The sequence below is a fragment of the Callospermophilus lateralis genome, chromosome 15 (genome assembly GCF_048772815.1).
Source record: "Callospermophilus lateralis isolate mCalLat2 chromosome 15, mCalLat2.hap1, whole genome shotgun sequence".
Classification (NCBI taxonomy): Eukaryota; Metazoa; Chordata; class Mammalia; order Rodentia; family Sciuridae; genus Callospermophilus; species Callospermophilus lateralis.
Window position 1 is genome coordinate 88,164,836 of NC_135319.1, and position 26,743 is coordinate 88,191,578.

A 26,743-nucleotide genomic window follows, 5' to 3' on the forward strand; every position below is an offset into this window, starting at 1 on the left:
CCAGCATGTGTCGGCCCGGAAGGGCGGGCCGTAGATCTTGCGCAGGCGCAGTGTGGACGGCAGCATGGCGTCCCGGGCCAAACGACGGGCCTTGGGGAACGGAGCCCAGCGGCCTCCCGGAGACCCCGTCCGGCACGACGAAGAAGAAGCGGGGGATGAAGTCGAGGATGAAGACGAAGACGATGAGGATAGTGACGAAGAAGAGGACGAAGACGACGAGGTCCTTGACGAGGTGAGAAGCACGCGCGACCCCCGTGTTTAAAAACTCCCTGCCCACCAGAGCAGGGTGAAGAGCGTGTGAGCTGCGTGGACTGGTGACGTCCCTGTCCCTAGGCTCGGCAGGCAGAAACCGGGGCCAGGTGCTTGTGGAGTTCCAGTCCAGTCCTTCCTACGCCGCCTTCGTGGCGACGGTTCCGAGCTCCTTCTCGCCTCGCCGCTTAGCCGCCTCTCCCCTGCGTCCGCCCCCCTCTTGGTCCTTGAACTTCCCGCGCTGTTGTTCCAGTCTTTTCAGAGGCTCTTAGTCGTGCAGTTCTCCTTCGTGTTCGGAGCTCGACTAAGCGGCATTTTCTGCCTCTTTGGTTCTTTTTCTTTTCTTTCTTTTTTCTTTTCTTTTCTTTTTTTTTTTTTTTTTTTGGTACTGGGGATCGAACTCAGGGGCACTCAACTACTGAGCCACATCCCCAGCCCTATTTTGTATTTTATTTCGAGACAGGGTCTCACCGGGTTACTTAGCGCCTGGATGTCGCTGAGGCTGGCTTTGAACCCATTATCCTACTGTCTCAGCCTCCCCAGCCGCTCGGATTACAGGCGTGTACTACCGCGCCAGGCCATTTTCTGCCTTTTTGGCACAGCTGACCCGGTCAGATGGTTTAGCCTTATGAACTCAGAACTGGGTTCCTTTCCTAGTGCCCAATATTATAGATATTTGTTCGTTGAGTGAATAATGAGTAAGACTACTGAATGTCTAAGCAGGTGCATCAAACTTAACTATCATAGTTTGTAATTCATGCCTCCCTCACCTAATCTTCAGCATTCTGTAAATGGCCCTAAATTGACCAGTTTCTCACACATCAAATCTAGGAGTTAACTCAAATCTCCCGTCTTTCCTCATTCCACATCCAGTCTATCAGTAAATTCTTCAGTGTCCAGACACTTCTCATTGATTTTGTAACCATCTTGGTCCACACTGCCATCATATCTTGCCTGGACTACTGTAATATAATAACTGACTTGCCTTTTCCATTCTTGTTCCTTTATGGACTATCTGCTTACAGCTGGAGATCTTGTAGGTCTGTTCTCATTCTTTTGCTCAGAATACTCCTGTGACTTCCTATTTTATTTATTAAAAAAAACCCAAACATTTCCTCATGGTGGGTGGGCAGAAAGGCAGCAAGGATGGCTGAATCAGAATAAAGAGGAATGGGAAATAAAGTCTAAGAGGTAAGCACGAGTCAGATTGAGCATGGAAAAGAAGATACAGAGAAGTGTGGATGCAGGGTTAGGGGTAAGACTGGTGTGGGCATATGACACATCTTCCCATTCAGATCAGCTCTTTACTTTGGTTGTTTGCCTTGTAATTACCATCTTACCACTTTTCATTTGGAAAAACGTTTGCTATTTTTCTAATTTTGTGTTTGTAGGAACCTGTGCTTGCATTAACATGGAAAATCTAACATACCTCCAGTGACTGAAAATGTGTTTACTCTAATAATAGTGTAGGAAAATCAGCACTTACATATACAGTTGGTGGAAATGTAAATTGGTACAGTCTCTTTGGAGGTAATATGACATTGATTAGAATTTAAAGTGTTTACATCCCCTGATTCAGTAATCCTACTTGTAAGAATTTACTTTCCAACAATAGTAATAGATCCTGTTCTAGACTCAGCATTTTATTTTTTAAAATGTTTTAGGTGGACATAATATCTCTATTTTTATGTGGTGCTGAGGATTGAACCCAGTGCCTCATGCATGCTAGGCAAGTACTCTACCATTGAGCCACAACCCCAGCACACTCTGTGCATTTTATATTAACTCATTTAATACTTACATCAGTCCTATGAAGTTAGAATTATTGCTGTTTTACAAGTGAAACCACACAGCAAATTAAGTGACAATAACATGTATATAGTCTTTTATGTGGAGGAAAAATGAGATAGAAAATAATACCAGATTATGTGTATGTTTGACATTAACCTCTGGAGAGGAGTAGGTGCTCTCAGGAGAAGGGAATAAGGGCTTTAAATCTCTTCTGCACCCAATGTAGTTTTTACTCTGGGAATATATGGCCTTTTGTGGGTTTTTGTTGTTGTTGTTTGCTTTAGTTGCAGTTGGACACAATACCATTATTTTATTTATTTATTTTTATGTGGTGCTGAGGATTGAACCCAGTGCCTTGCACGTGCTAGTGTTATAAAGCTTCGTCCCGGGGTTTCATAAACTGACTTCCAGACCACTCACATATAATCGAATCAAGCCTTTATTGAAGCACACCGGTGGCGGCTGACCAGAACATAAAGCTGTTCCCCTGATCAGCCCCGAACAATTGCAAGGGCGCTCCTTATAAGCCTGAAAACTGCAAAAGGGATATTCAGGGGTCTAGCCAATGCAAGCAAGCCAGGTTACAGAAGCAGGAGCCCGAAAACTGCAAAAGGGATATTCGGGGGTCTAGCCAATGCAAGCAAGCCAGGTTACAGAAGCAGGAGCCTGAAAACCGCAAAAGGGATATTCGGGGGTCTAGCCAATGCAAGCAAGCCAGGTTACAGAAGCAGTAGAGTGCAGTCAAGCGGCAGGAAGCCTAACCAATCAAAGTTAACCCAGTCACCCCAGTTACAGAAACGGAGCCCCCTTACCCTACTTACAGAAACAATGCCCCATTAGGTAGTTCCGTGTTCTTAAAGGTTTCTATAGCAAAAGGAAAAGAACATCTTACCCCAGTCATGACCCTTCTACTTGGCATGGTTGTTTTACAGGATGAAGTCATAAAACAAAATGGAGTCACATTTGTTTCTACTATCACACTAGGAGAGCACGCTAAAGCTGAGCCACAACTCCATCCCCTATGTATGGCTTTTTTTTTGATGGAAGAAATTGTTAAAGCTTTCAGGGCAGTTCCCCTGAAATACTGAGTGGATATTTATCTCTTTGTTTATTTAAAGAAGGCTTTAATTTCTGAGATGTTCACTTATTCACAATTTATTTCCCTTATGTAGGAAACTATGAGAATTATGTTAAATTCAAAATCTGACTCAGGTCTTTTTTGAAACAAGATGGTATATAAGGACATCTGCAAATAGTCTAATTTAAAGAATAAGGTGAGGCTGCTGGCTGAGCAGCAATAGAAAGTGGTTTTTCAGACTTCAAGAAGGAACAGTGCCGATAATGAAAAGATGAGAAGAAAAGGCTTGGGCATATTTATTAAGGTTCTTGTGATCGTGTGGTTAGGATTGTTGTTTGTGCATAACAGAAACCCCTGCAGGATCACTACAGCCGAGGGGAATGTATGCTGAGGATGCATAGTTATCTTAATTATCTCCAGGGGCAGGAAAGCCAGTGAGCTTCAGGATTAGACTGAGTCCCTGAGCTTGGAGTGCTATCAAGAACCTTCAAAGTCTTTCATGTTTGTCATCCCTGTCATACTCTTCTCCACTGTATTCTTGCTTTTCTGTTTCTACTCCATATAACAGAAAATCAAAATGCCAGTAGCTTCAGAGTTTCATAAGAAAGAGCAAGAAGGCTAGAAGCCACAGTCTGAAATCTGAATGCTGGGGAAGCGGGTGAGTGACAGGGCTGTTATACAAAGATGGCCATTTTTGCTGAAACCATGTAAAGGGGAGCCTTATGCAGGAAAGAGACTGGACTGGTAATTTATTTGGTAGCCATTGCAATAGCTATGCCATAATAGTCCAAGACTTCTATCTAGATAGAAGAGACACTAGAGAGCATTATTTAAATAATTCTAAGGAATAAAATAAAGACCTGAATAATGACAATTTGTCATTTGGTTTAGTTTGATCCTTTTTGGAATGCTCCCACCCAGTCTCCTGGGTTTTGCTATTTTTGTAATCTGGCCTACTTCAGAGAGTGAGATCTGAAGTGTGCAAGCTAGACTTGATGTCTGTGCCCTGGCAAGTTGACAGTCAAGGGAGCACTTAAGTGTATGCACAGTTAGGATGACAGGGCAAAAGTAGGTCTGTTTTGTCTGCAGAATCCTTCAGCTGAGACCCAAATTCCAAAACCTATAAAACCTGAAGTGCATGTAAATATATTGTACCATCAGAGCTCATGTCAAGGTATGGTTTAAGGTATGATTTAGATGCATTTAAAAGCATCAAAGATTTTGTTGTTGGTGTGAAGTAATAGTTTCATTTTTTTGTGGGAATATTTCAGTAGAATCTTGTTAGATTCCGTTATTTTGCACAGATAGGTCAGGGAGCCCAGCTCCCCACTTGTTCTTCTAGTCCTTTGGACTCACCATATTACTCCTGACTTAGGGCCTTAGTATGTGCTGTTCCCTGTGCCCCCTTTGTTTGTTCTCAGTTCCTGGTTTGTGCCACTTTGTTAGGTATGCTTTTCTTGACCTTCTCACTCCTGTTTTTCAAGTGGTAGCGCTATGTCCCTTTCTTTAATAGCACAAATAATTGTAATTGTAACTTTGCATTTATTTGTGAGTATCTCCTTAGTGTCTGTATCCCAACTAAACCATAAGCTTCATTGGGAGCAGGATCATTCATGTCTGCTTCCCTAGCCAATTTATCTCAAATGCTTGGTACCTGGTGATATTTAATAAATAAGTAAATGAAGGATAGCCTCAAACCCATGGGCTACATCAAGCTGTAGGCAGTACCAGGAACTTTTGAAGTGACTTTGTGTTTTACTTTGTTTTTTGGGTAAATGACAGTTTCTCCTTTGTGACTGCTGTGGCTGTTATCTGAACTAGATTTTCTCAGCATTTAGACTAGGTCACTCAGAGTGTTTTGTTTCCTCAGGCTTTTGTGTCACATGAGGAAATGATATGAATGTCTTTGTAATCTGTACAGGTGACAGTCTTAGCAGTGTTTGTTTGAAAGCCTAGACATTTATAGTTATTCAGGTGACATCTTTCTCAGGTCTTTTTTTTTTTTCCCTTAGCATCTTCTGTACATGACTAAAAATAAGAAACTAAGAAAATGGAAGTTGATGAAAAAGAAAAATTTGCAAAGTGGAAAATAATGCCTGAATTGTCTTAGGAAGTTACATATGATGACCTGTTTTGTGTGTTCTTTACAGGAAGTGAATATTGAATTTGAAGCTTATTCCATCTCAGATAATGATTATGACGGAATTAAGAAATTACTGCAGCAGGTATTGTCTTTTACTTATTACACATAAATTTGCTCTTCTCAGAAAATGCAGGTTGTTTGATACAGTCCCTTTCAAATTTCATCCTTTCAGAATTCGCATTTCCATCCTCTTCACTTTGCCTGGAAGGAGGAATTGTTTTCCCTTTAAAGTTTTTTGTGTCCTGAAATATACTCATTTTCATCTGTTAATTGCTTGAGCTACTGTTCTATTTCCTTTAATTCACATCCATACTTTGTGGGGTAAAATAATTTTTATATAATAATCATTTTAACTTCACCTTCTGGTGGTACAGTGTAATTTTTGCTGCCCCTACTTATCCCTTTAGCCATATAATATGGCTTTGGTTCTCTAACCTTTATAGTCTTCAGTGACCTGTCAGTAATTCTTTGACCCTATGTCCATCCTTCTCCTCCCTTGCTTCCCCTGCCCTATACGCCTTATTACCACTGCCTGCCTCTTCTCAGAAGTTTCCTAACTCTTAGGTGCTTTAACACTCCTGGGCTTTTCTCTTCATCTTGGAGTTGCTTTTCTAGATCATCAGTTTGGACAAGTGATTTGACTTTTTTTTTTTAATTAAGGGATTTGAGGGCTGGGGATGTGGCTCAAGTGGTAGCGCGCTCGCATGGCGTGCGTGCATCCCGGGTTCGATTCTCAGCACCACGTACAAAGATGTTGTGTCCGCCAATAACTAAAAAATAAATATTAAAAAATTCTCTCTCTCTCTCTCTCTCTCTCCCCTCTCTCACTCTCTCTTTAAAAAAAAAAAGGGATTTGAATTTTTATTAGAAATCATGCTTTGATCTTAATTTAAAATATTTTTTTTCCTCTTAGCTTTTCTTAAAGGCTCCTGTGAACACTGCAGAACTAACAGATCTCTTAATTCAACAGAACCATATTGGAAGTGTGATTAAGGTAAGCAGGACAGTTGTGTTCTTTTGTTCAGCTCCAGCTGAGAGGAGGTACCACTGGAGAATGCCTCGGAAGGTCATTGTAGTGATCTAAAGATATTAAAAGCAATAAATCAGGAGGTAGCAATGGACTCAGGACACTTGGGAAGTGAAATATGATGGGGCTTAGTATGTGGTTCACTTGAGAGTGAGAAAAAATGGAGTCAAGGATGAGCTCCAGGTTTCTGTTTGGAGCAATTAGGACAGCAGACATGGAGGAAGATCAGGTTAGGAGGGGAAACATGACTTTGGCCATGTACATTTTAGTTTGGGGGGCCTATGATGAGTGCAAGTGAGATACTGAGCAGAAGAGGGAGCCTTGGAGACTTGGGGGGGAGTTTCTACCCTGTAAACTTATACTATCTGTGCAGATTCTCTTACCTTGGTGTCAGGCTTCCACACCCTGCTGGTTTCTCAGGATGGATGCTATTGCAACTATAGGTGGCAGCGGCAGTAGCAGGAGCTAACTCGAGATAGCAGAAGAGGTGCCCCAAAATGGATGCAACTTCAGAGATGGGGCTGAAAGGGTGGGCCTTACATTGGCTTTGGGATACCCGTTCCAACATGCAGTTGTCTGCTGCCCCAAGGTAGAGGCTAGTGTGTGGGGAAGGTTATGGGGATGGCTGTAGTGTCTCAAGATGGAAGTGAATTAGACCTGGGCTCCCAGGGGGTGGTGATGGGGCAGACCCAGGCCTACACTGGGCCTGGGCTCCTGTGCAAGTCCTCGGAGGGGCTGAGCTCTGGGGGGTCTGCCGGTGGATCTGGGCTGGGCTTCAGCTCTGGCAGGGGCCTGCTGGTGGGCAGAGGTGATCCTAGGCTGGGCCTCAGCTCTGGCAGGGGTCTGCTGGTGAGCAGAGGTGATCCTGGGCTGAGCCTGAGCTCCCACCAGGGTCTCAACTTGGGGGTTTTAAATGGGTGAATAGGCATTGGAGTCATATGAGTGATTGGGATTGCCCAGGGAAGGCAGGGATAGACACCTGGTAATACTAGAACTTGGATGTGGCAGGAGTGCCAGAGGAGATTGACAGGAGTGATTGGAGAGGTGGAAGGAAAAGCAGTGCAGTGACCTTGTAAAATCAAGGGAGGAACATTTGAAGGGAGAGGGAATTGCCATCATAAGTGTCATAGAGAGTTCAAGAAAATGAAGTCTTGGTTGAGTCCTGGCTCTGCTGCTTATCTCCTAGTGGCTCTTTTCATTATTGTTTGCTGCATAACAAGTACCCTATAGTTTAATGTCATAGAATAGCAGAGGGGATGTTTGGCTCATGTAGTTTGGACAGAGCTCAATGGGAATGACTAATGTTTCTTCCTGCTCTGGGTCATATTAGCTGTGGAGGCTCAACAGGAAGCTGGAGAATTTACTCTCAGGGTGGCTCACTCTGACTGGTAAGTTAGTGCTGGCTTTCTGTTGGAAACCCAGCTAGGATTCTGGGCCAGTGGCCTCTGTTCCTTTCCACGTGGACCTTTCTACACTTTGGTTGGGTTCCAAGAGCAAGAGAAACAGGTAGAAAATAGCATTTTATGGTACAGTGTCGTTTCCTTTATGTGTTTGATTTGCATGGACAAGAGATTTTTCTGCAGGAGAAGGAAGGCCTAGCCAGGGGTGGGTACATAAAGCCCATCACTCAACAGGCAGTGTGAGGTCACTTTGTCAGAAGAGAACACAGGATTCAATATGTCTTTGGAGCCATTTATGGAATATGCAGTCTTTCCCAGAGACCTTAATCCATCTTTGTACTTGAGGATGATCTATGCACCTTCCTTGCAGATTGGGTTGGTGAACAAAATGAGTTGCTGAGTGCTTTGAACAGGATCTGGTACATGGAAGAGCATATGTAATCTCTGTTGATATCTATTCCCATTCTTGGCACCTATACTCTAGGCTAATGTGAAAAAAAATAAGAACTCCCAGTCTGCGTCCTCTCTAATTGCTCACTTTTAGCGGTTTTGCTTTGTCTTCAAAACCAAAGTTCTTGAAAAGTATTCTCAGACCATGACCACTACTTCTCCTATTCATTTCTTCAAGCACCCTAATCTGGTTTTTTTGCCACTCCAGTTCTGACACTGAATGATAGGCTTACCAACATCTTTGTTGCTTAATACAGTAGATACTTTTAGACCTTCTGACAACATTAGTAATCTCTGATGCTAAATGTAAAGAAAACAAGAAATCTGTGCCAGTTCATATGAGTGCGCCCTCTGAAAGTGAGTCCTCCAGCCCTCTGTGAGTCTCCCCGGCTGATATGACACACAACAGGTAGTAGGAAAAGCAGACCACTTGCCTGCTCTTCCATCTCTAGCTTTTAATGTCTTTTTTTTCTATATTTATTTTTTAGCTTTAGGTGGACACAATATCTTTATTTTCATGTGGTGCTGAGGATCGAACCCAGTGCCTCACGCATGCTAGGCAAGCATGCTACTACTTGAGCCAAATCCCCAGCTCTCTAGCTGATTAATGTCTTATAAGGTCTGATGGCTGTGTATGAGAAGCAGTTGCCTTTATCCTTGAAACAGCTTGACATGCAATGGGATTTGCCCTTTAAATGGATAATCACACAAATAGCTCTTCAGTTATAATTAAGGTTTCTTTGATTTCCGAGACATTTAAGGTGTCCCAGGGATAGACTTCTTATTCCTAGGAGCCTTGCTCAGAGCATTTGCTGGATCCTTGGGGATTAGGTGGATGTGAACTCTAAAAGAGAGGTCGTCTCTAAGGTCTTAGAGAAAAGGGCAAAGGGAGAATAGTAAATTGCATATGCTTGAGTCTGAGGGAAGCTGGAGATGAAGTAGTATCATTCAGTTCTCCTTGGCTGTCATGAATTCCACAGTACTTAGGTGCTAAAAAACTGTTGAGTGTCAGGCTTAGGAATGGGGATGGGATGGGGCAGGAAATGGATTTAGCAGGGAGAACTCTTTTGCTGGAGAGGCATATGGTTGTAGATGTGATTGTGACTCTAGGCCCATAGAAAGGCAACTCCTTTATGGTCCAGCCTGATGGTTGACAGCCCCTTGTAAGGAGAGGAACAATCAGGGTGAGCCAGGGGGAGTCCCATTTACTTCCCCTGGTCTTTTGTCTGTAGTTATTGCACAGGTTTTGCTGCAACAGCTGGTGGTCTGCTGAAGTGCAGGAAAACTGTCATGTTGAATTTAGAGGACCAGGGCTGTATGTCTATGCCTTTTTTCCTGGACTTCTTTCCCCTTTCTCCTTTATGAGCTAACATTCCCTTGTTCTTCTCACTGGAACTGTCAGTCTCATGAATTACCTTTTCAGTCTCCATTTTTGTGTCATCTTGTCTTGTTGAACTGAAGACATCCTGCTTAGGACTGTGAACAATAGTGAACAATACTCACTGAACCAGTGTAGGATGCTTCCCCGGAGAACAGGACCCTTCCCCCGAGAACAGGTCCCAGGACATGGGCACCTCTGCTGTCCTTTGGTATGGAAGCAGCAGCCTCCTTTCCTTCCCAGGCATGTCTCACCTGAGTACTTACTCTGTGCTGGGCTCTGGGCTGGGTATGGGGATGGAGTAAACAGGCAACACATAGAAGAAAAACCGAGGACAAGGCTTTGAGGCCTCCGGTGGAGGGGCCATCAAAGTAGAGCTGGGAAGTTCAAGTTGGAGTCAACCATTTCATTTGTTTTCTTAATTTATCATTCCCTTTCTTGCTTTTCCTTCTCTCCCACTCAAGATGGTAGGTATAAGGTGTTAGGAATTAGTGAAGAATCTTTTTCCATATTTCACTGATGGTCAGTACTGGCAATTATTGTGGAGGCATGAGTTTTAGGTGGAACAGTGTCATGAACCCACAGAAAAACAAGGGCTGGCTCCAGTGTGGTAAAGGAAAATGTCTTAAAAACCTTGAAAAGAAATTTAGCTGGGCATGGTGGCACATACCTGTTATCCCAGTACCTTGGGAGGCTGAGGCAAGAGGGTCACAAGTTGGAGGCCAGCTTCAGCAATTTAGTGAGGCCCTAAGCAACTTAGTGAAAACTGACTCTCAAAAAACAAACAAATAAATAAGGGGGATTGGGGGTGTGGCTCAGTGGTAAACCACCCCTGGGTTCAATCCCTAGTCCTCCAAACCACCTCCCAAAAAGAAGAAGAAATTTAAGCAGAATGAGCTTGAACAGAATGTACAAAGAGGAACAGTAGAGGGAGGTTAGGTGAGAAGCGCGTCATACAGGTTAAGATATGGTGTGTTCTGGGTCACAGCAGGAAAGCAGTTTTGTTTTTGAAAATGAAAAGATAAAATGAGACAACCAAATATGAAAATTTTTTCTTTTTCTTTTTAAAATAGCAAACAAATGTATCAGAAGACAGCGATGATGATGATGCAGATGAAGATGAAATTTTTGGTTTCATAAGCCTTTTAAATTTAACTGAAAGAAAGGTTAGTTTCACCAGGTGGCATCTGAATGGTTGTTCCTTAGGCCAAAACCACTTTGATTTCATGCATGGTATAAGTCAGACAGTGATATTCAGCTGTAAGAATATGTGCTCTCTCAAAGTCTTACTGAATCCTTTCAATATGAAGGTGTTGTTTTATTTCTGAATACCCAGATGAAGTCGTGTACTCCCTGTGCTACAGTGTCTGACATTGGTACCGACATAGAGTTCTGCTGTGTCTGCAGCTGGTCTCTTTGCTGTTTATGCATTGTGGCTGTTCTGAGGCTTTGCTGCTTCCAAAGTTGAAGGCACTTACTGACATTTACTTGTTTTGATTCATCTCCTTTTGTTGACTCATGATGAATTCTAATGCAAATTATGCCAGCTGCTTACTGTCTTGAGAATAAGGCCACACTTAATAATCTTTAATTTTTAAAATGAACTTTTCAGTTATTTGCACTTGTTTTTATGAACAGATATAACTTCTTTGTGGATGAGTATTAATTATAATTCTGACCACTAGTCATGGATTGATAACTTAAACAGATATAATTACTTTTCTTTCTTTGTTTTTTGTTTTGTAATAAATAGTTAAAAATTTTCCACATTTTTATTGGTGCATTATAGTTGTATGTAATGATGGGATTTGTGTTACATTTTCAGTCATGCACACAATATAATTTGGCTAGTATCACTCCTTAGCATCTCCCTCCTCTCCCTACCTCCTTCCTCTGCCTACTTCCCAACCCCTGGATGTATAGTTACTTCAAAAGTAAGATGCAGCAGATGTTAGAAGCTATGGAAGGAAACGCCCCTTGGACCTATGGGATTAAAAAGCCATAGCTCTTGCTCTCGAGTTTTCTCCTGTAAGCAATGGCCTGTAATAAAAAGCAAGTCTTGTTTTTGCTTTCTAGGGTACCCAGTGTGCTGAACAAATTAAAGAGTTGGTTCTAAGTTTCTGTGAGAAGAACTGTGAAAAGAGTGTGGTTGAACAGCTGGACAAGCTTTTAAATGACACCACCAAGCCTGTGGGCTTTCTCCTAAGTGAAAGATTCATTAATGTCCCTCCTCAGATTGCTCTGCCCATGCACCAGCAGCTTCAGTAAGAGACTTCTGAAAATACCTTCAAACAGTAGCTTGTTTGTTTTTTCCCCAAGTAGACTCAGAAATGTGATTGAAGTGGAATATGTAGGTACAGAAAGAGCCCTGGCCTGGGTTGAAACAAGTGCAGTGTTGGAAGAAAGGGTCTAATAGCTGGCTTTTTGAAGAATTTGGATTATTTGTGACAGTAATTTTCATATTTTTTAAGATTTTAAATGGAATAAGGTGGATGAATTTCCTTTAGACTTTTTGACATTTTTCTCCTAAAAGATTTCTGTAACATGAATAAAATGCTGAATAATGACAGCAGTAACAAAAATGAAGTTCCTAGTTTCTGTTGGTCTGTTTCTTACCTAATTGAAGCATAGTTCTGTTACTGAATCTTGCTTCTCAGCATTTTTGTTGTTTTTGTTTGATGCAGAAGTTTTAAGCTACAAATATGTTAATCTCAGAACTGTAAAATCTTGCACACTAATGAACTAAGCATTGTGGCCTGTGCTTTGAAATAAACGATGGAATACAGACAGGTCCTTTATAGAGTATTGCCTCCTCTGGCAGCACTTGTGTTGTTTTCCAATAATAGCTGTAGGACTGAAACTACACTCTGCAAACTTTGTTTGCCATTTTTGCTTCTTGTTTCAGTGTTTTTTAGTTTTATATCCACTCTTCTATTCTCTATCTTCTCAGCTGCTACTCAGATTATACTTCTTTTGTCAATGGATTTTGTTGATCGAGTTTTGCTTTTTCTAAGCAGTTGCAGCTCATGTTTGTTTTCACAGGAGAGTGATCTGCTCTTATGATTTTTTTTTAGAGATGACTTGGGTTGTTTTTTAATCTACACCTTTGTTCAGGGATAGCCAGATGCATAGAGCTGTGTAATTTTTAGGAGGAAAAAACGATTTTATTACATTTTATTAACTGCTCTAGAATTTAGGATCTTCATGTCCATGAAGCTTCTGCTGTGTCAGAAATTAGTCCCAAACTCTAGTGATTAGAGACTGTATAGTCATCATATGCTATAGTGATGTTGGTCATGTCTCTTTATAAGTTACATAGTCATTGCTTTTAAAGTTCAGATTCTTAGATATTTTAAGTTTGCACAGAGTAGCAGTACTGAGTGAATTTAAGATTCATTTACACAAACTTGGATTCATCACATTATTATAAAGTGGTGGCATGATTATTCTAAAGTGTAGTTGACTGCATAGATAAAAATCACTGCTTTAGGAGTGGGGCCTCGGTGCTCTGGTTTGTGGACAGATTTAACCTGTCTCACCAAGTAAACGTTGTGTGTGTGTGTGTCTTTTAGGAAAGAACTAGTAGAGTCACACAAAACTAATAAGCCATGTGGGAAGTGCTCTTTCTACCTTCTGATTAGTAAGACATTTGTGGAAGCAGGAAAATCCAATTCCAAAAAGAAATGGAGCAACCAGAAGGATGAATTAATGTTTGTAAATGCAGAGGAAGAGTTTTTTTATGAGGTAAGTAAGACTGTCTGGTTTGATCTATTTGGATGTTTGATCATCAAGATTTTTTGTTCTCTCATGTTAGGTCAAAGTCCTTTAGGTATGGCCAGTCCATTTTTCTGTATGGCCACTGACTAGCCACTAACAAATATAGTACCTGGCACCCAGTCAGTACTCAGAAGGCTCACCACCACCTTCCAGCCCATGGTAGTGACAGAGTATTTGGGAGGAGGAAAATGTGATGACTTGTTCTACCTGATCAGGCTTATTCTGAGGTCTTAATTCTAAAACCATGTCATGAGGTAGGCAGGATCTGCTTTGCAGGTAGGATGTTGGGTGTAGGGAGATGTGGGAACTTACCTGAGAAGTATATAGGAAGTATACAGTAAAGATAATCTTTAAAAAATGTGTGCCTCACACCTCTGACCATTTCAGGGTCATGTGTGGGTGTTTCAAGGTTGGTTGTGCATATCGAATCTGTTCATAAAATGGCCTTATGCTAAGGAGTGGCAGAGGGAGTATGGAAAGACCAGCATTTGAAGATGACTCTTATTGTGGCTGTCAAATGTTAAGAGTCTTAATCTCACTTACCTGCACAAGATTACTTTGAGAATTAAATGAGGTGAATGAGATTGACTTTGGAATGAGAAACAGTTCACAAATAGATAAAAGTACAATTATCACTTAGCTGCCTGTTTACCTCTTAAAAATGGCATACCTCAGTCCCTGTTCCCAAATCTATTTGGAGAGTGTTTCATAATTTCTGCCTCAGTGTCCCATCAGAGCATATTTTATTCTGAGTTTTGCTTCCTTTAGCTGTCATTCTTACTCAAATATATGCCAAACATACTATTCTTTATTGTAGATTGAATGAATTTTGCTTTGGTTTGTCCACATTTTTAATTCTTGGTTACTTTTTGCTGTAGAAGGCAGTCCTGAAGTTCAACTACTCAGTGCAAGAGGAGAGCGACACTTGCCTGGGAGGCAGGTGGTCTTTTGATGATATACCAATGAAGCCCTTGCGAACTGTGATGTTAATTCCAGACAGCAAGATGAGTGAAATTATGGATAAACTGAAATATCATCTATCTATCTAGTCCATTTTTCATGGACATTGATGGGCTTATTTTTGTAAAATTACCAGAAAAACCCAGTGGAGATTTACTGAAAAACTCATGATTTTATTCATATTTAAGTCCTCTACAAAAGTAGGGTTCTTTTCCATGTGTCTATGACACATTCACAAAATATCTTTGTTTTTGGTCAAATTATGAACGGTTGATTAAAAACTTCCACCAAGAAGAAAAACATGGAGTAGTAATTTGAAGAATTCAATAAAACTCCTATTTTTTATTTTAAAATAATATACAAAGTGTTATTTTTTCAAGACTATCCTGTGGGGTGGGACACCCATCCTCATGTTAAGCATTCATACGTGGCTTTAGTGGGCCCACTGTGGGCTCGCTCTGGGATCATTATTGCACTTTGTTTGGCGGGCAAGTCACTGAAGAGTGCATCTCTGCTCAGTAGTCTCAGGGCACTTTTCACACATTTTCTGTTCCTTCTTTATAGTTGAAATGGGGGATAGGTGATCCACAACTTGCTGTAGAATATCCTTACTTTCACTAGGAGGCAGATTAGTGAAATAGTATTGTGGTGCCAGCTGCATAAATCTGTTTAAAACAAAACAATTAGATGGGGACAGGGTATGACAGATATCAAACCTTGTGTCTGGGCCCTTCCCAACCCTAGGGATTAATTTGAATTCTCTAGCTGGACACAGTAGTACATGCCTAGCAACTCGGGGGGAGAGAGAAGGATCCCAAGTTTGAGATCAGCCTCTGTCACTTAGCAAGACCCTCTCTTTAAAAAAAGGCTGGGGATCCAGCTCAGTGGTAATGTGCACCTGGGTTCAATCCCCAGTACAAAAACAATAATAATTTGAACTTCCATCTGCCTTCGTAGAATACGTAGTTTCTGGTTTTCATGAAACCAATCCAATCCTATTTTTAGAATAAGTCAGCTTCTCTAGCATTAGGCCAGATGATGGAAGTACTGCTCACCATTGACCCCTGGTAGAAATAGGTACTTTCCCTAAGGCCCAGGACCACATGAGAAGGATCAGATCTGAAGCTTGACAGAACTTTGGACACTTATGAAAAATAATCTCCATTGCTGCTTTGAACATCACTTTGCTCAGGCAGTAGTGGTACCTTTACCAAAACGGATCCAGAATTTGCAGTAGCCTCAGAGAGATTTGTCTTCATTCTTGATTGCCCCCCCACCCCAATCCATCATCTGTTTAGCAGCCATAGAGATGCTCTTGCTTAAAACTCCAATTGTTATGTGCTGCACTCAGGATAAAATCCAAACCATTTATCTGACCCACAAAGCCCTACACCTGTGGTACCTGCCTGTCTCTTCAACCTCACCATCCCTCCTTTCCCTACCCCACTAGCTCCAGCCACGGTTGTTCTTCTGTTCCTAAAAGACAGCTATGCACATTCTTCCCCAGTGAACAGTGCATTCTCCAGTAGCATTTTGTTCCTCTTAAAGATAACATCATGCTTTGTTTAATACTTCTTTGTTGTCGTCTCTCTTTAAGCTGTGATCTCAAAAGCAGGAATGTTTCTTAGGTATCATCCACACAGTTGCCTGTGGTAGGTGCTCTCCAGAAAGTAAGAAAGTTACTAGTGTAATTTTAGTATAACTGAAAATGAAATAAAACCCAAATTTGTCCTTTATCCCGACAGGTATGAATTCACAAGAATCCCCTTTCTTCTCCATTAAACTTACAGTTCAGGAGAGATTGCGGAGGTGACCCTGATGTAGTTGTTCTCAGATATGCTGAACTGATGGAAGAGGACCCACTCGGGCATCTTCTTGGTGATGGAGTAACCAGACAGGGGATGCAGCTGAGCTACCTGCTTATGTGTCAGCATTAAGTAGTTACCTGACCCATCCACATCCCGAGCGATCTAAAAGGTGTGATTTAAAAAGATTTGGCATCAGTATGGAGATTAATACACAAAAATTTCGAAGTATGTAATATGGAATAGTTTAAGATTTAGCACTCATGTTTCCTGTTTTCATAGAGAAAATACCACATAAATATGTTTTGCCCAGAACTATTTTTTTTTGAAGATTTTTTTTTGAAGATGGACACAATATCTTTATTTATTTTTATGTGGTGCTGAGGATCGAACCCAGTGTCTCACATGTGCGAGGCAAGTGCTCTACCCTGAGCTATAACCCCGGATCCCTTGTCCAAAACTTTGAGACAGTGATGACGTTAGCTAACTTGGGCAACTTCAGGGCAGCATACTTAAACTACAGCTGTGAGGTGAAAGTTCTGGTCAGAAGTAAAATGGCATGTCACCTGCCATATTATGGAGAAGCAGATGTCAGAGGCTTTGCCCTTGCTATGGAGCATATAACTATTTTTAAAATTAATTTATGTATTTTAATTAGGTTATATGATCATTTAACTCTTAACAGGACCCATAATATACTCCTTCCTTACAGATTAGGGAACCCATACTGAAATATCATTTTTCTTCATTAAGATGACATTAGAGTTTTATGGAAATACTAGTTTGTGAGGGGCATACCGACTTCTGTCATGTGCTTTGATTAGTAAGCCTTCACTATGGGAAAAGAGCAAATAAGACACTACTTTTATTTGTTGGGCATTTGTATCACCACTGAAAAGGTGAGATGAGGGACTGTTGCCTGATGTTCAGCTTCCCTCTGGAGTAAAAAAGACTTTGTTTGCCCTCCTGGATAAAGTTAACATTTTTCTTGCTTGGCCTTTTATTTCCTTATGAGGAAGTATATTTAAATGCCAAGTCTTAAATAACATGTACTTTTAGTATTATTTAAACTTCAGGTCAATAAAACCATCACCCAGTGTGAGAGACAACTGGCCAAAAACACGTAGCATTTGCTACAGCCCTGCCCACACGGCCCTGGCCTGCTGACCTGCATGAAGTAACCGGACAGCAGCGCTTTCTTGATGTTGAGGTTGTTTTCCTTGGAGCCAAAAGCAGGTTCTGCATAGGGAAGCTCGATTCGCTTGATGATTTCTAAGAGTTCAGCTCTGATAACATCTGCCATCCTGAGAGCGGAGGAGTTGAGGAAGTGATCATGACACCACTTTTCCACACAGTCTAGGAGGGAAAAAGGAACAAATGGGTATTTAGAAGTGATCTATCCTAAGCTTGAAAGAGCCCAGGCCAGGCTGGTTCTGTCCCTTAGCCCTGTGTACTCTCCCAAGGAGAAGTTCATGTGAGTGGGTGGCAGGAAGACAGCAGAGACAAAGGTCTCTGGTGGCTGTGGGATTGGCTGTCGAGGTTCTGCAACCCAGTGCATTGGGGAAATAGCACATTCCCAATGTTGATCAAAAGTGTAGTCCCCTTAATCCATGATGGTTGAGGCAGAGATTATGTTAAGATCTACATTTCCATCTCATGTGCACAGTAAGATGTACGTGGCCACAATATTTAATCAAACTAGGAAGGAGAGACTTACAAGTTCCTCTGATTCATGCAGATATTTCATATTTTATTTAATAAGAAAAGGATTACTACCAGGCTGACTTGGGAGCTAATTATACTACAGTTAAGCTCATCTATCTACCATAGCTGCAACTTTTTATTAGAAGTCACTTACCTGGTTGACTTTGGTTACTCTTTAATGCCACTTCTAATTCTTCAAGCTTTGCCTCAAGCTGGGAGTGCACACGGCCTTGGCACAGAGGGCAGAAGGCCCTCATTTACTGTGTCCTTTCCACTCAGGCCTGCTTGCTGCAGTGAGAGCCCACATGTGGTCAGACACTGGCACCTGTCCTGATTGTTCTCAAAAGATGCCACCAAATCCCCCAGGTACTTTCTGGCTCCACTGACAACTTTCTTCTCAGCTCTGATACACTAACTCTGATTATGTAGTTCTGTTGCCTTTCACTTCGCTGTCATCTCCCCGCATCATTTCACATAGTTTTCAAACCAGTTTTTGAAGCAAAGGAGGTAAAGATTCCTTATGGAAAACAGTGAGAAAAGCCCTCCTTCAGGAGAGGAGCTTCTCACTGGCTGCCTTTGTGGGCTCCAACCTCTGCCATGCTGTTTTGCCCTCTGCCTCTTGCATAGAAGCTTCTGGTCACTTGGCATTAGTACCCTCCTGTGGAATTACTGTAACCACTGCCATTCAGGACACAGGCTCCTGCCTCTGTGTCTGCACACACCCTTCTGCTTTGGGTGGCACCCTCCAGACAGATCCTTTCCATCTCTCTCATCACAGCAGCCTGGTCTCTACTCATGCCTTGAGCAGGGTTGGTTTTCAGTGCTCTGTGTCTTCTCCATGTGAAGAGTGAATGTGCTAGGCTATGCAAGAACATGGCACAGCTCTGACCTGGGGAGGTACCTAGAGATGTTTGTTCCATGTTGTCCCAAGTCTCTGTGTCCCTCTGTCACTGCGCCCCAAGCAAACTTTATCTGAAGACTGGCTGAGCAGAGTACCAAAGCTCTAGAAACAGGCAGGCATGCGTGGCAGCCCACCCGCACCCCATGGGATGAGAGCCCACCAGTCAGCAGGAAACCACGGGTGTGCTAAGAGCCTCCAGCAGTGCTCCCCCAGTGGCCTGTGGGGCTAGAAGAGAACAGTTGTGGATAAACCACAGCACTTAAGAACTCAGCCTTCTATGGGAAAAGATGGAATTAGGAAGTAGAAGCTGAGAGCCACCACCATCCACTTACGCTCACTGGTGGAGTTCAGAGAGGTGTCTTGGTAGGCCTTGTAAATATTGATGAGGGTGAAGTGATCTCCTTCAGGGTGCAGAAATGTCTCCCAACAGGTCATGGCAGCCTCCTCAGCTCCGTGAGGCAGATGTAAAAAGCAGCTAGGAGCTTTAAAACACAAGGATCACACGGTCAGCAGAAATGAGGACATTCCATCTTGGCACAGCATGCATAGGGGCAGGGTCACTATTGTTTATACAACTTCATCTGTCTTGGATCTCTCAATAAATATGTTATCTTGTTTACTTAGAAGTCAAAGAAATTTAGAGCCAGTCATCCTATAATTATCTCTCCTCTTTGCTAAGGCCTGCATAATAGCTTTGACACCATGCTTACATTCCAAGGAAGCTGGGAAGCTCCATGCAGGACAGGCTTAGTATTAGGGACTATGTTTTGCTGCAGCCCAGAGGCTGGTCTGTGCTGCCAGCAAAGGAACACACACACACACACATACACACACACACACACACACACACACACACACACACGTATTTGGAGAATAACTTTTAGTGATACTTTATTGATCTGCGCAGAGCCCCTGAGCAAAAACAAATTTGGTATATTTTCACATGCTTGATTAGGAAATTAATTGGATTTTTATTTAGATTTTTCATACTAAGATCATTTTTAACAATTTTTCTTAATCTACTAAAATACTTCACTATTATTTCAAATGATTGGATCTCTGTCTCTGCTCTGTACTCCTGGAATTATAATTTCAAATGGATCATTTAAATCTATACCTGATTCAGATTCACAGTACAAAAGAACAGCCATTAAGGAATACCTGTTACCATGGCAGCAATGGTTAGCATTTCATCTACACAGTCAAATTCACAGGATGCCAAAATAGACTTTGAGAGCTGTGGATCCAGAGGAAACTCTGACATGATGATTCCAAATTCAGAAAGATTCCCGTCATTATCCAGTGCTGCCAGATAATCTAAGTCTTCTAGTGCCTGCATCAAACTTTCTGGTGCTAGGAAAGAAAAAAAAAAAAACCAAAAACCCAAAGTCTCATACATCTAAGATGGGATAATAGGTACTGGATTTGCTCTCCTGCATAAAAAAAAAGTGAACGATGGGCAAGATAGGTAAAACAACAGGTAGCAGGATGCTGAACATCAGGCAACCTGGACAGTAATTCCTGAGTAAAAATTAACAAGGTGAGCTTGGTGGTAGTCCACATAATGCCTTGACAGTTTGCAGGGAGGGGAGCCCTGGTGGAGCACTGGCCATGGCCCACAGATAAGAGTACCTGTCTACAGAGACAGGAATGGGGCTGAGAGTCCTCCCTGACCAGTCAGCAGAGTAAGATCCACAGACATATGAGGCACTGCTTCAGGCCAGAGGGGGAGTCGTGAGAGAAGACTAGAAAGAATGGTGCCTGGTACTCACACAGAAGTAGGCTGGGCCCTGTGTTCATGAGCCAGATCAGAAAATCTGATTCACAGGCACAGAATCATGAACCAGATGAGCACTGCTTTAATGCTACCAGACAAATCTACCAAGCAAATCCTGAAAGGTTCACATTGCAAACTAGGGCAAAGCTCACAAATATTTGTAGGAATACAAAAATATTCAGTGCCCAAGATAAAATACAATACCTCACATCCAATGAAAAAATATGCATTAAAAACACTACATAAAAAAAGAGAAAAAGGAAAAAAGAACTCAGATGATAGGAATAGTAGACAGGATGTTCAAAATTAATTGCCAGTGCAAATAAAGACAGAAAACTGACTTTCTCCATTCCTTTCTGTTTTAGATTTATATAACATTGAAAATGGTATGGTGTTTATTATACATGTTTAATCTCCACCAAAAATCCATTGCTTCAAAGCAATCTATTCTTTTTGTTCTTGTAGAATCATTATATTAAAATAAATACATGTGTTTTTTCACGTGTTTGGTACTTGGATAGCAGCAAAGTCCACACAAGGAAGCAAATCATACAATATAAAGCTGCTGTTCCAGAAACTGAAGAATTTATGAGAGGTGCTGGATTGCTTTCATTGGTCTCAATCCTGGTATGTGCAGGGTAGTGGTAGATGAAGACTGGGGCCCTGAGAAGCAATTTAACCTGTCTGCATTTGGGAATTCAAAGTAACAGATAGTAAAAATGTACTTACTTGCTGCCCAAACTTTGACCATTAAGCTATTTATCAGAATTTTAGGCAAACTGAGTAATTCAAAACCTAGTCCAGGCTCTGAGTTGAGCAGACCCCACCACTGTCAGACCAACAGCAAAGCTGTGGAAGCCACTAGTGTGATCTGAGGAACAACAATAACACTGTGCTGCAGCTCACTGCACCTTTGGCCCTGCTGGAGGAGAGCAGAGCCACCAACAGAGATGATTTCAACCTCTAATAAACTAGATATCAGTGCTGGGAAAGCAAGGGAAGGGCCAGAGGGCAGTAGGCAACCACCTGACACCAGCTCCGAGGTCCAAAGCACAGCTTGAACCCCCACCTGGGAAGAAAGATGCTAAATATTCCTATTCTGATTTTCACATCAGAATTTTAAACTGAGCAGAAATCATGGCTTCTCAAGAACATTACATCATGGATTTGGCTGCCCTCCTGCCTGGGTGCTGACATGGAACACTACTTCATAATCTTGGGGGCCCTTGAACTAACCAAATTGGTAAAGAAGACACTTGAAAGGCTGCAACTCTGGGAAGGAACAGTCGAGCTACTCAGAAAAAAAGTTCAGGAGTCCTGTAGGGAGCCAAGGGAGACATGAAAGGGAAGAGCCGAACTATTAGAGAAGATGCAAGAATAGGTGCAGGAATTAGCAACTTAGATTGAACAGAGTGAGGGGGCTGGGAGTACAAAGTTAATCACTGAAACAAGTTTCTATAGATCAGCAAAACGGCTGCACTCTTAAGTTACAGGATCTTTGGCAATTGTTCCTATAAGATTCTGGCTTGACAACCAGGCTCTGTCCCCACTATTCATATTTATTACCTGGAGTTGAGTTGGCTGCATACAGAGTTAGGAACAGAAATGACTTCATGATTCTGCGCCTGTTCCTAACGACAGAGAGGATATTTATGTTTTTTTTTTTTGTTTGTTTTTCACTTCAGAAAGAATTAATTCTGAATTAATTTCAGAATGAGTTAATGCAAACTAGAAGGAACCCTGAGCAGGATTTGCTAATATTACATTCTATATTTTAAGACATCTGGCCATTGTGGTCCATGAAACTATGTAAGCTAAAAAGCAGAAGGGTTTAGAAGAGTTGCTGTATGACAGTAGTCCACAGTAGGTAATGGATTATAAAATAGGCAGCATGCCTCCTCTTCTTCATGGCAGTACAAAAGCAGACTCGTATTCCAAAGGCAACATCAAACAAAACATGGTCTTCATTCAGCTATCTTGGCAACAGCAGCTGATTGCCTGAGGTAAAAAGCTCACTGCAAGGTCAGGCGCCTTGTCCGCTGCCATCGAACTTGAAGGGCTATCTATCATCACAGCATTTCTTTGCTGTTCCGTGTGTCTTTCTTCACAGAATCCCAAATGCCACCCTTCAACACACTTCTGCATTTTTCTTCCAGGACATCAGCAGAAAGGCTGCAACAAGGCTGAAGCTCACCAGCAGCTGAGGGGCTGAGGCAGGGCTATCCTGGAGCAAAAGCACAGGACAAGTGAGGGGTCCCAGGGCTGCACTGTCACAGCCTCACACAGCAGATTTCCTGTGTTCTTGAAACACATGCCAAAATTTTAGGTGTGAAATGGGAAGGATCCCAGTCAGGCCTCCTCCCTTTGCAGGAGCATTTGTGCCCTCAGGGGCTCAGCAGGACTCCTCCAGCTAGGTCACCTTTGCTATGACAATCTCTTCTACCCTCACTTGCCAAAATGACTCAGAAACTTTCAGTTCCTTTCAAGGTAGCTGATACTATGCAAATTTATGTCAGTAACTTTATAAATGTAAATGCTTTAGTCTACTATTATTTCTGGGAATATACTTGGCAAGGCACCATGCCTTCTCATGTCTGGAGTGGGCAAGCATTTCCAGCCATAGGGCAAGGAGTCCCTTGGTGAGTAGTCCCCAAAGCCATAGCTGTCCCTCTCTTTTGGCCATCTTCCTTAGCCTCCTTTTTACTAGCAAGGGCAGAAAATTAAGGCTCAATCTGTCATTAGAGATGGAGAGGGTTTTATGGGTAATGTGGCCTCCAGTGGTAAACTGGAGAGAAACATTTTCTACACCCTGATTCTCAGAGCCAGAATTCTTTTGTGTCCAGCCCTGGCCTTAGGCCTGGCCTTGTGTTAGCCCTGGCTCAGTGTCCAGTTAGGCCAAGCTTAGCTGTGCCCTGGGAACCCTCAGGTGCCAGCTTTGCTCCTGCCCATGGCATGGAAGAAAACATGAGCAGACAATAGACAGTCATGGGCAACTCCCAGAATTTTCTTTCTCTGCAAGCCACATCACCAACCAGCCCAGGCCTCAGAAAGGACCACGCAGGCAAGAAAGATGCTTAGTTCATCTCCCACATGTGTCTGCCTTTACTGGTGTTCTTGGGGGAACTACCAGCCTTCCACAGGGCACACTTCTGTCAGTGTTCCTCAAGAACAGGGCACTATGAATGCCACCACTTAAAAATTACAAGTGGCTCCACCCCCAGTAATGGATATAATAGCTGTCCCCTCTTCTAGGAACTGCACTTCCACTGCACGTCCCATACAAGGTGAAGCCACTGTGCATAAATGTCTCCTCCGTGCCTCTCAAAAACCCCATAATGCAGGTGGGCAGACGTTTCACTTGCAGTTTATAGCTGAGGAAAAGGTAAGTGACTTGCCAAAGCCACGTGGCCAGCCAGCTATTTCCTTACTTATGAAATGAGGACTTCATGTGAGGTTTCACCGGGAGCTGGCAAAGCTGCTACTGGACCCTAGTAGGCCCCAGGGCCCACGTGCTTGCTGTCATCCACCACAACTGTCCCTGGGCAGCCTCAGAGGTGATCTGGTGACATCTCCTAAGACCCATGGCTCACTATCTGTTTCCCGGCCATGAAAATTGCCCTTCTGTAGCTCAGGGCCTACTGGCCTTGCACTTCAAAGCTCAGAGGGGAGTCACTGTATGCCAGTCACTTTTCTAAGGGGCCTACATATGTTAATTAATTTAAACTCTGTGAACCAATTACTTTGATTATCCTCATATTAAATTATGTCCACTCTGTGCCTTTTAAAATCCCTGCCAGATTGTGTTTTTACTTTCTGTAACATTTCTCAACTGATTGCTTCTAAGATGCTCCCAAACACTGGCTCTCAAAAACTATGTTAGTGCCTACTTGCCTCTTTTTCACACACACAACCCAGCTGAGTATGGCAATAAGTTCTGTTTGGCCTTTAAACAGATGATAGTTATTTAACTTAAAAACCCAGGCGTGGTCTCATCAGTGCAGTGGTGGAGTATCTGCTTAACTCTAGGCTGTGGGTGGTGACATGCAGGTGTCCTACCTGCAGTCAGGAACTGCTGCAGCAAGGCTGTGGGTGAGGGCCACAGTGGAGCCTGTGTTCTCCCATTCTCCTCTATGTAGATTGTACAATTTTAAAACCGCTCTAAGTTTCAAAGCAAATCCCCAAGTTTCTAGAGATTTGTAAACATGCACATACAGCTCTCTAGTGTACTACAGATGGCTTTTAGTATGACAAATGTGATTCCAGAAAGTCGTGGTTAACAGATCTATGAGTCCTCTGGTGGAAAATCTGCACCTTGCCCTCAGAGGAAGCCCCTGCAGATCTTCTCTCCCTCTCCCCACCTGCGCCAGCTCAGGCCCCTGCAGCCCCAGCCTCCGTCTGCCTGTGCTTTCCCATTTTCAGGAGGCCTGGTCTTGTCTTACATGCCTGGCAGTTTATGTTAGGTTCATTTTTCTTTTCAAATCCAAGGAATCAGGTTCCAAAGCCAGTTGTCAGGCCACCACCAAAAATTCTGAGTCTGATTACAAAGACAATATCTGGTGTAATCTGATACATTTTGGCCCCTTTTCTCTGCAAATTCCTGACCAGGTATCCTTGCCTTCCGAAGGTCCACTGAGAGAGCCAGTTGATCCTGAGCCTCCTAACCCAGATCCATTAGTGGCTGTGTCATTCATGATGGAGGTCAATCCTCATGCAGCCAGGGAAGAAAAAACCCTGGTTTTTAAAAAGAGGTCCATATCAAGGGAATTCAATTAATAGCCTGTAGCCTAGTTATGCCAAATTCATTTTCACATGGTTCATGAATCCAGAAAAGGGTAACAAGTTTGCTGCGTTTGTGCATTTCAATTATATGTTGAATTAAATGCAGCAGCTGCAAGCATTTTTTATTTATTTATTTATTTAGCTTCCAGAATGATGAGTCAGACTTAATCCAGTTATATTTTTCCAAGCACAGCAGAAAATAGTTGTGTGGGTATTGTCAGAGGACAAAAATAAGTGGCCACCGTGTCCTTTTGTCCCCAGTTATCGGCTTAAGCCTCAGCGAGAAAGCAGCACAGAGGGGCCCTAGAGAGCACACAGGGGTCCCCTGTACCCCCACAGCTGGGCTTCTAGGAATGACATTTGAGCCTGCCTTTTCCTCTCCTTTCATGACAGTCCACCAAATATCCCCTTTCCTGAGCAGGAAGAAGGCTGGGACATCAACAGGTTGTGATTCCTGGGCCTCAGGATGAGTAGTGGGGTTAGAACAGAGGAGGATTCCTGGATGACTGTTGTGGCAGATCCACCGACTACAAGAGCAAAGCACTGGAAGCTCTGTGTCACCAGCGAGGCAGAGTGAAGGTGGAAGAGACACCCCCGTCCACCACAGACTCCTCCTCCAGGGCCAGGAGAAAAAGCTGAGAGGATGACATTACTGTTTAAAAGCTGAAGCCCCACACAGGAACACTGCTGTCCTCGTCTAGCCTATCTGGGTCATCTGACCCTTTCACCATGTCCCTACCCAGCTCCCTAACTCATGGCCACTTTTATCTCTCTAAAAGTGTCTACATAAGAAAAATCAATTGGGATCAGAGTTTGCCACATACATCTTACAACTTTATATCACATTCGGTGACTGTTTCTTCAGAACCACCCCTTTCAGACAAATAAATCCATCATTTAAGCAAGCTAGGAAGGGGTCAGGCCTCAAGAGCCCTTTTCTAGGGAAGGAAACCAGAAGCCAAGAAAAGCTGGCTAACATATGCTCTGAGCCCAGCATTAGGAACAGGAACCCTGGCTGTTAGCCAGGTGACATGCTCTCTCCTCCCTGGAGCAGGGGGGATAGAGCTCACTTTGCAATCTAACTCTCAAGGTTGTCCTTCCACGCATTCCCTCCAGGCTTCTCTTTCCTGCAGGCCTCAGCTCTTCTAGCCTCTTCCTCCTTATTCCAGAATTTCCCCATTTACACTGTGATCTTGATCCCCTAAGCTCTGGGGAGCCAGAGTCTTGAGCCCAAACATCTCTCCTCTAGTTCACTCCTGGATTTCAGGGACACTGTCTACTCCCACAGACGTGCGTGTGTGTGTGTGTGTGTGTGTGTGTGTGTGTGTGTGTGTGAAAGAGAGAGAGAGAGGGAGGGAGGGAGAGACAGGGAGGGAGAGAGAGGGAGGGAGGGAGGGAGGGGAAGAGAGAGAGAGAGAGGGAGAGAGAGGGAGGGAGGGAGGGGAGAGAGAGGGGGGAGGGGGAGAGAGAGAGAGGGAGAGAGAGGGAGGGAGGAAGGGAGGGAGAGAGAGGGAGGGAGGGAGG

At 42.9% G+C, this 26,743-nt stretch overlaps 2 protein-coding genes across 2 annotated transcripts in view; one reads left to right on the top strand and one right to left on the bottom strand.

The window, feature by feature from the left end:
- The first annotated feature begins 47 nt into the window (after window positions 1-47).
- Bccip (BRCA2 and CDKN1A interacting protein) lies at window positions 48-14,626 on the top strand. The gene is made up of 7 exons (XM_077105268.1): window positions 48-232; window positions 5,269-5,343; window positions 6,175-6,255; window positions 10,590-10,682; window positions 11,593-11,780; window positions 13,089-13,260; window positions 14,172-14,626. Exons 1-7 carry the CDS (start codon window positions 65-67, stop codon window positions 14,340-14,342), a joined length of 948 nt encoding a protein of 315 aa, XP_076961383.1. The 5' UTR covers window positions 48-64; the 3' UTR covers window positions 14,343-14,626.
- Dhx32 (DEAH-box helicase 32 (putative)) overlaps window positions 14,428-26,743 on the bottom strand; it is a 40,436-nt gene continuing 28,120 nt past the window's right edge. Inside the window, exons 7-11 of the mRNA XM_077105267.1 lie at window positions 19,825-20,016; window positions 18,996-19,145; window positions 17,227-17,414; window positions 16,042-16,223; window positions 14,428-14,918 (exon numbers count right to left, since the gene is read on the bottom strand). Of these exons, the coding sequence (XP_076961382.1) occupies window positions 14,747-14,918; window positions 16,042-16,223; window positions 17,227-17,414; window positions 18,996-19,145; window positions 19,825-20,016 (884 nt within the window). The 3' untranslated portion in view covers window positions 14,428-14,746. The remainder of the gene's footprint in view (window positions 14,919-16,041; window positions 16,224-17,226; window positions 17,415-18,995; window positions 19,146-19,824; window positions 20,017-26,743) is intronic.

What these genes read in the sequence shown, in the direction of transcription:
- Bccip (XM_077105268.1), top strand. Translation starts at nt 65, where the DNA reads ATGGCGTCCCGGGCCAAACGACGGGCCTTGGGGAACGGAGCCCAGCGG. An exon ending in TTAAGAAATTACTGCAGCAG is followed by an intron (nt 5,344 to 6,174) that starts GTATTGTCTTTT and finishes TTTTCCTCTTAG; the next exon opens with CTTTTCTTAAAGGCTCCTGT. An exon ending in ATATTGGAAGTGTGATTAAG is followed by an intron (nt 6,256 to 10,589) that starts GTAAGCAGGACA and finishes TTTTTAAAATAG; the next exon opens with CAAACAAATGTATCAGAAGA.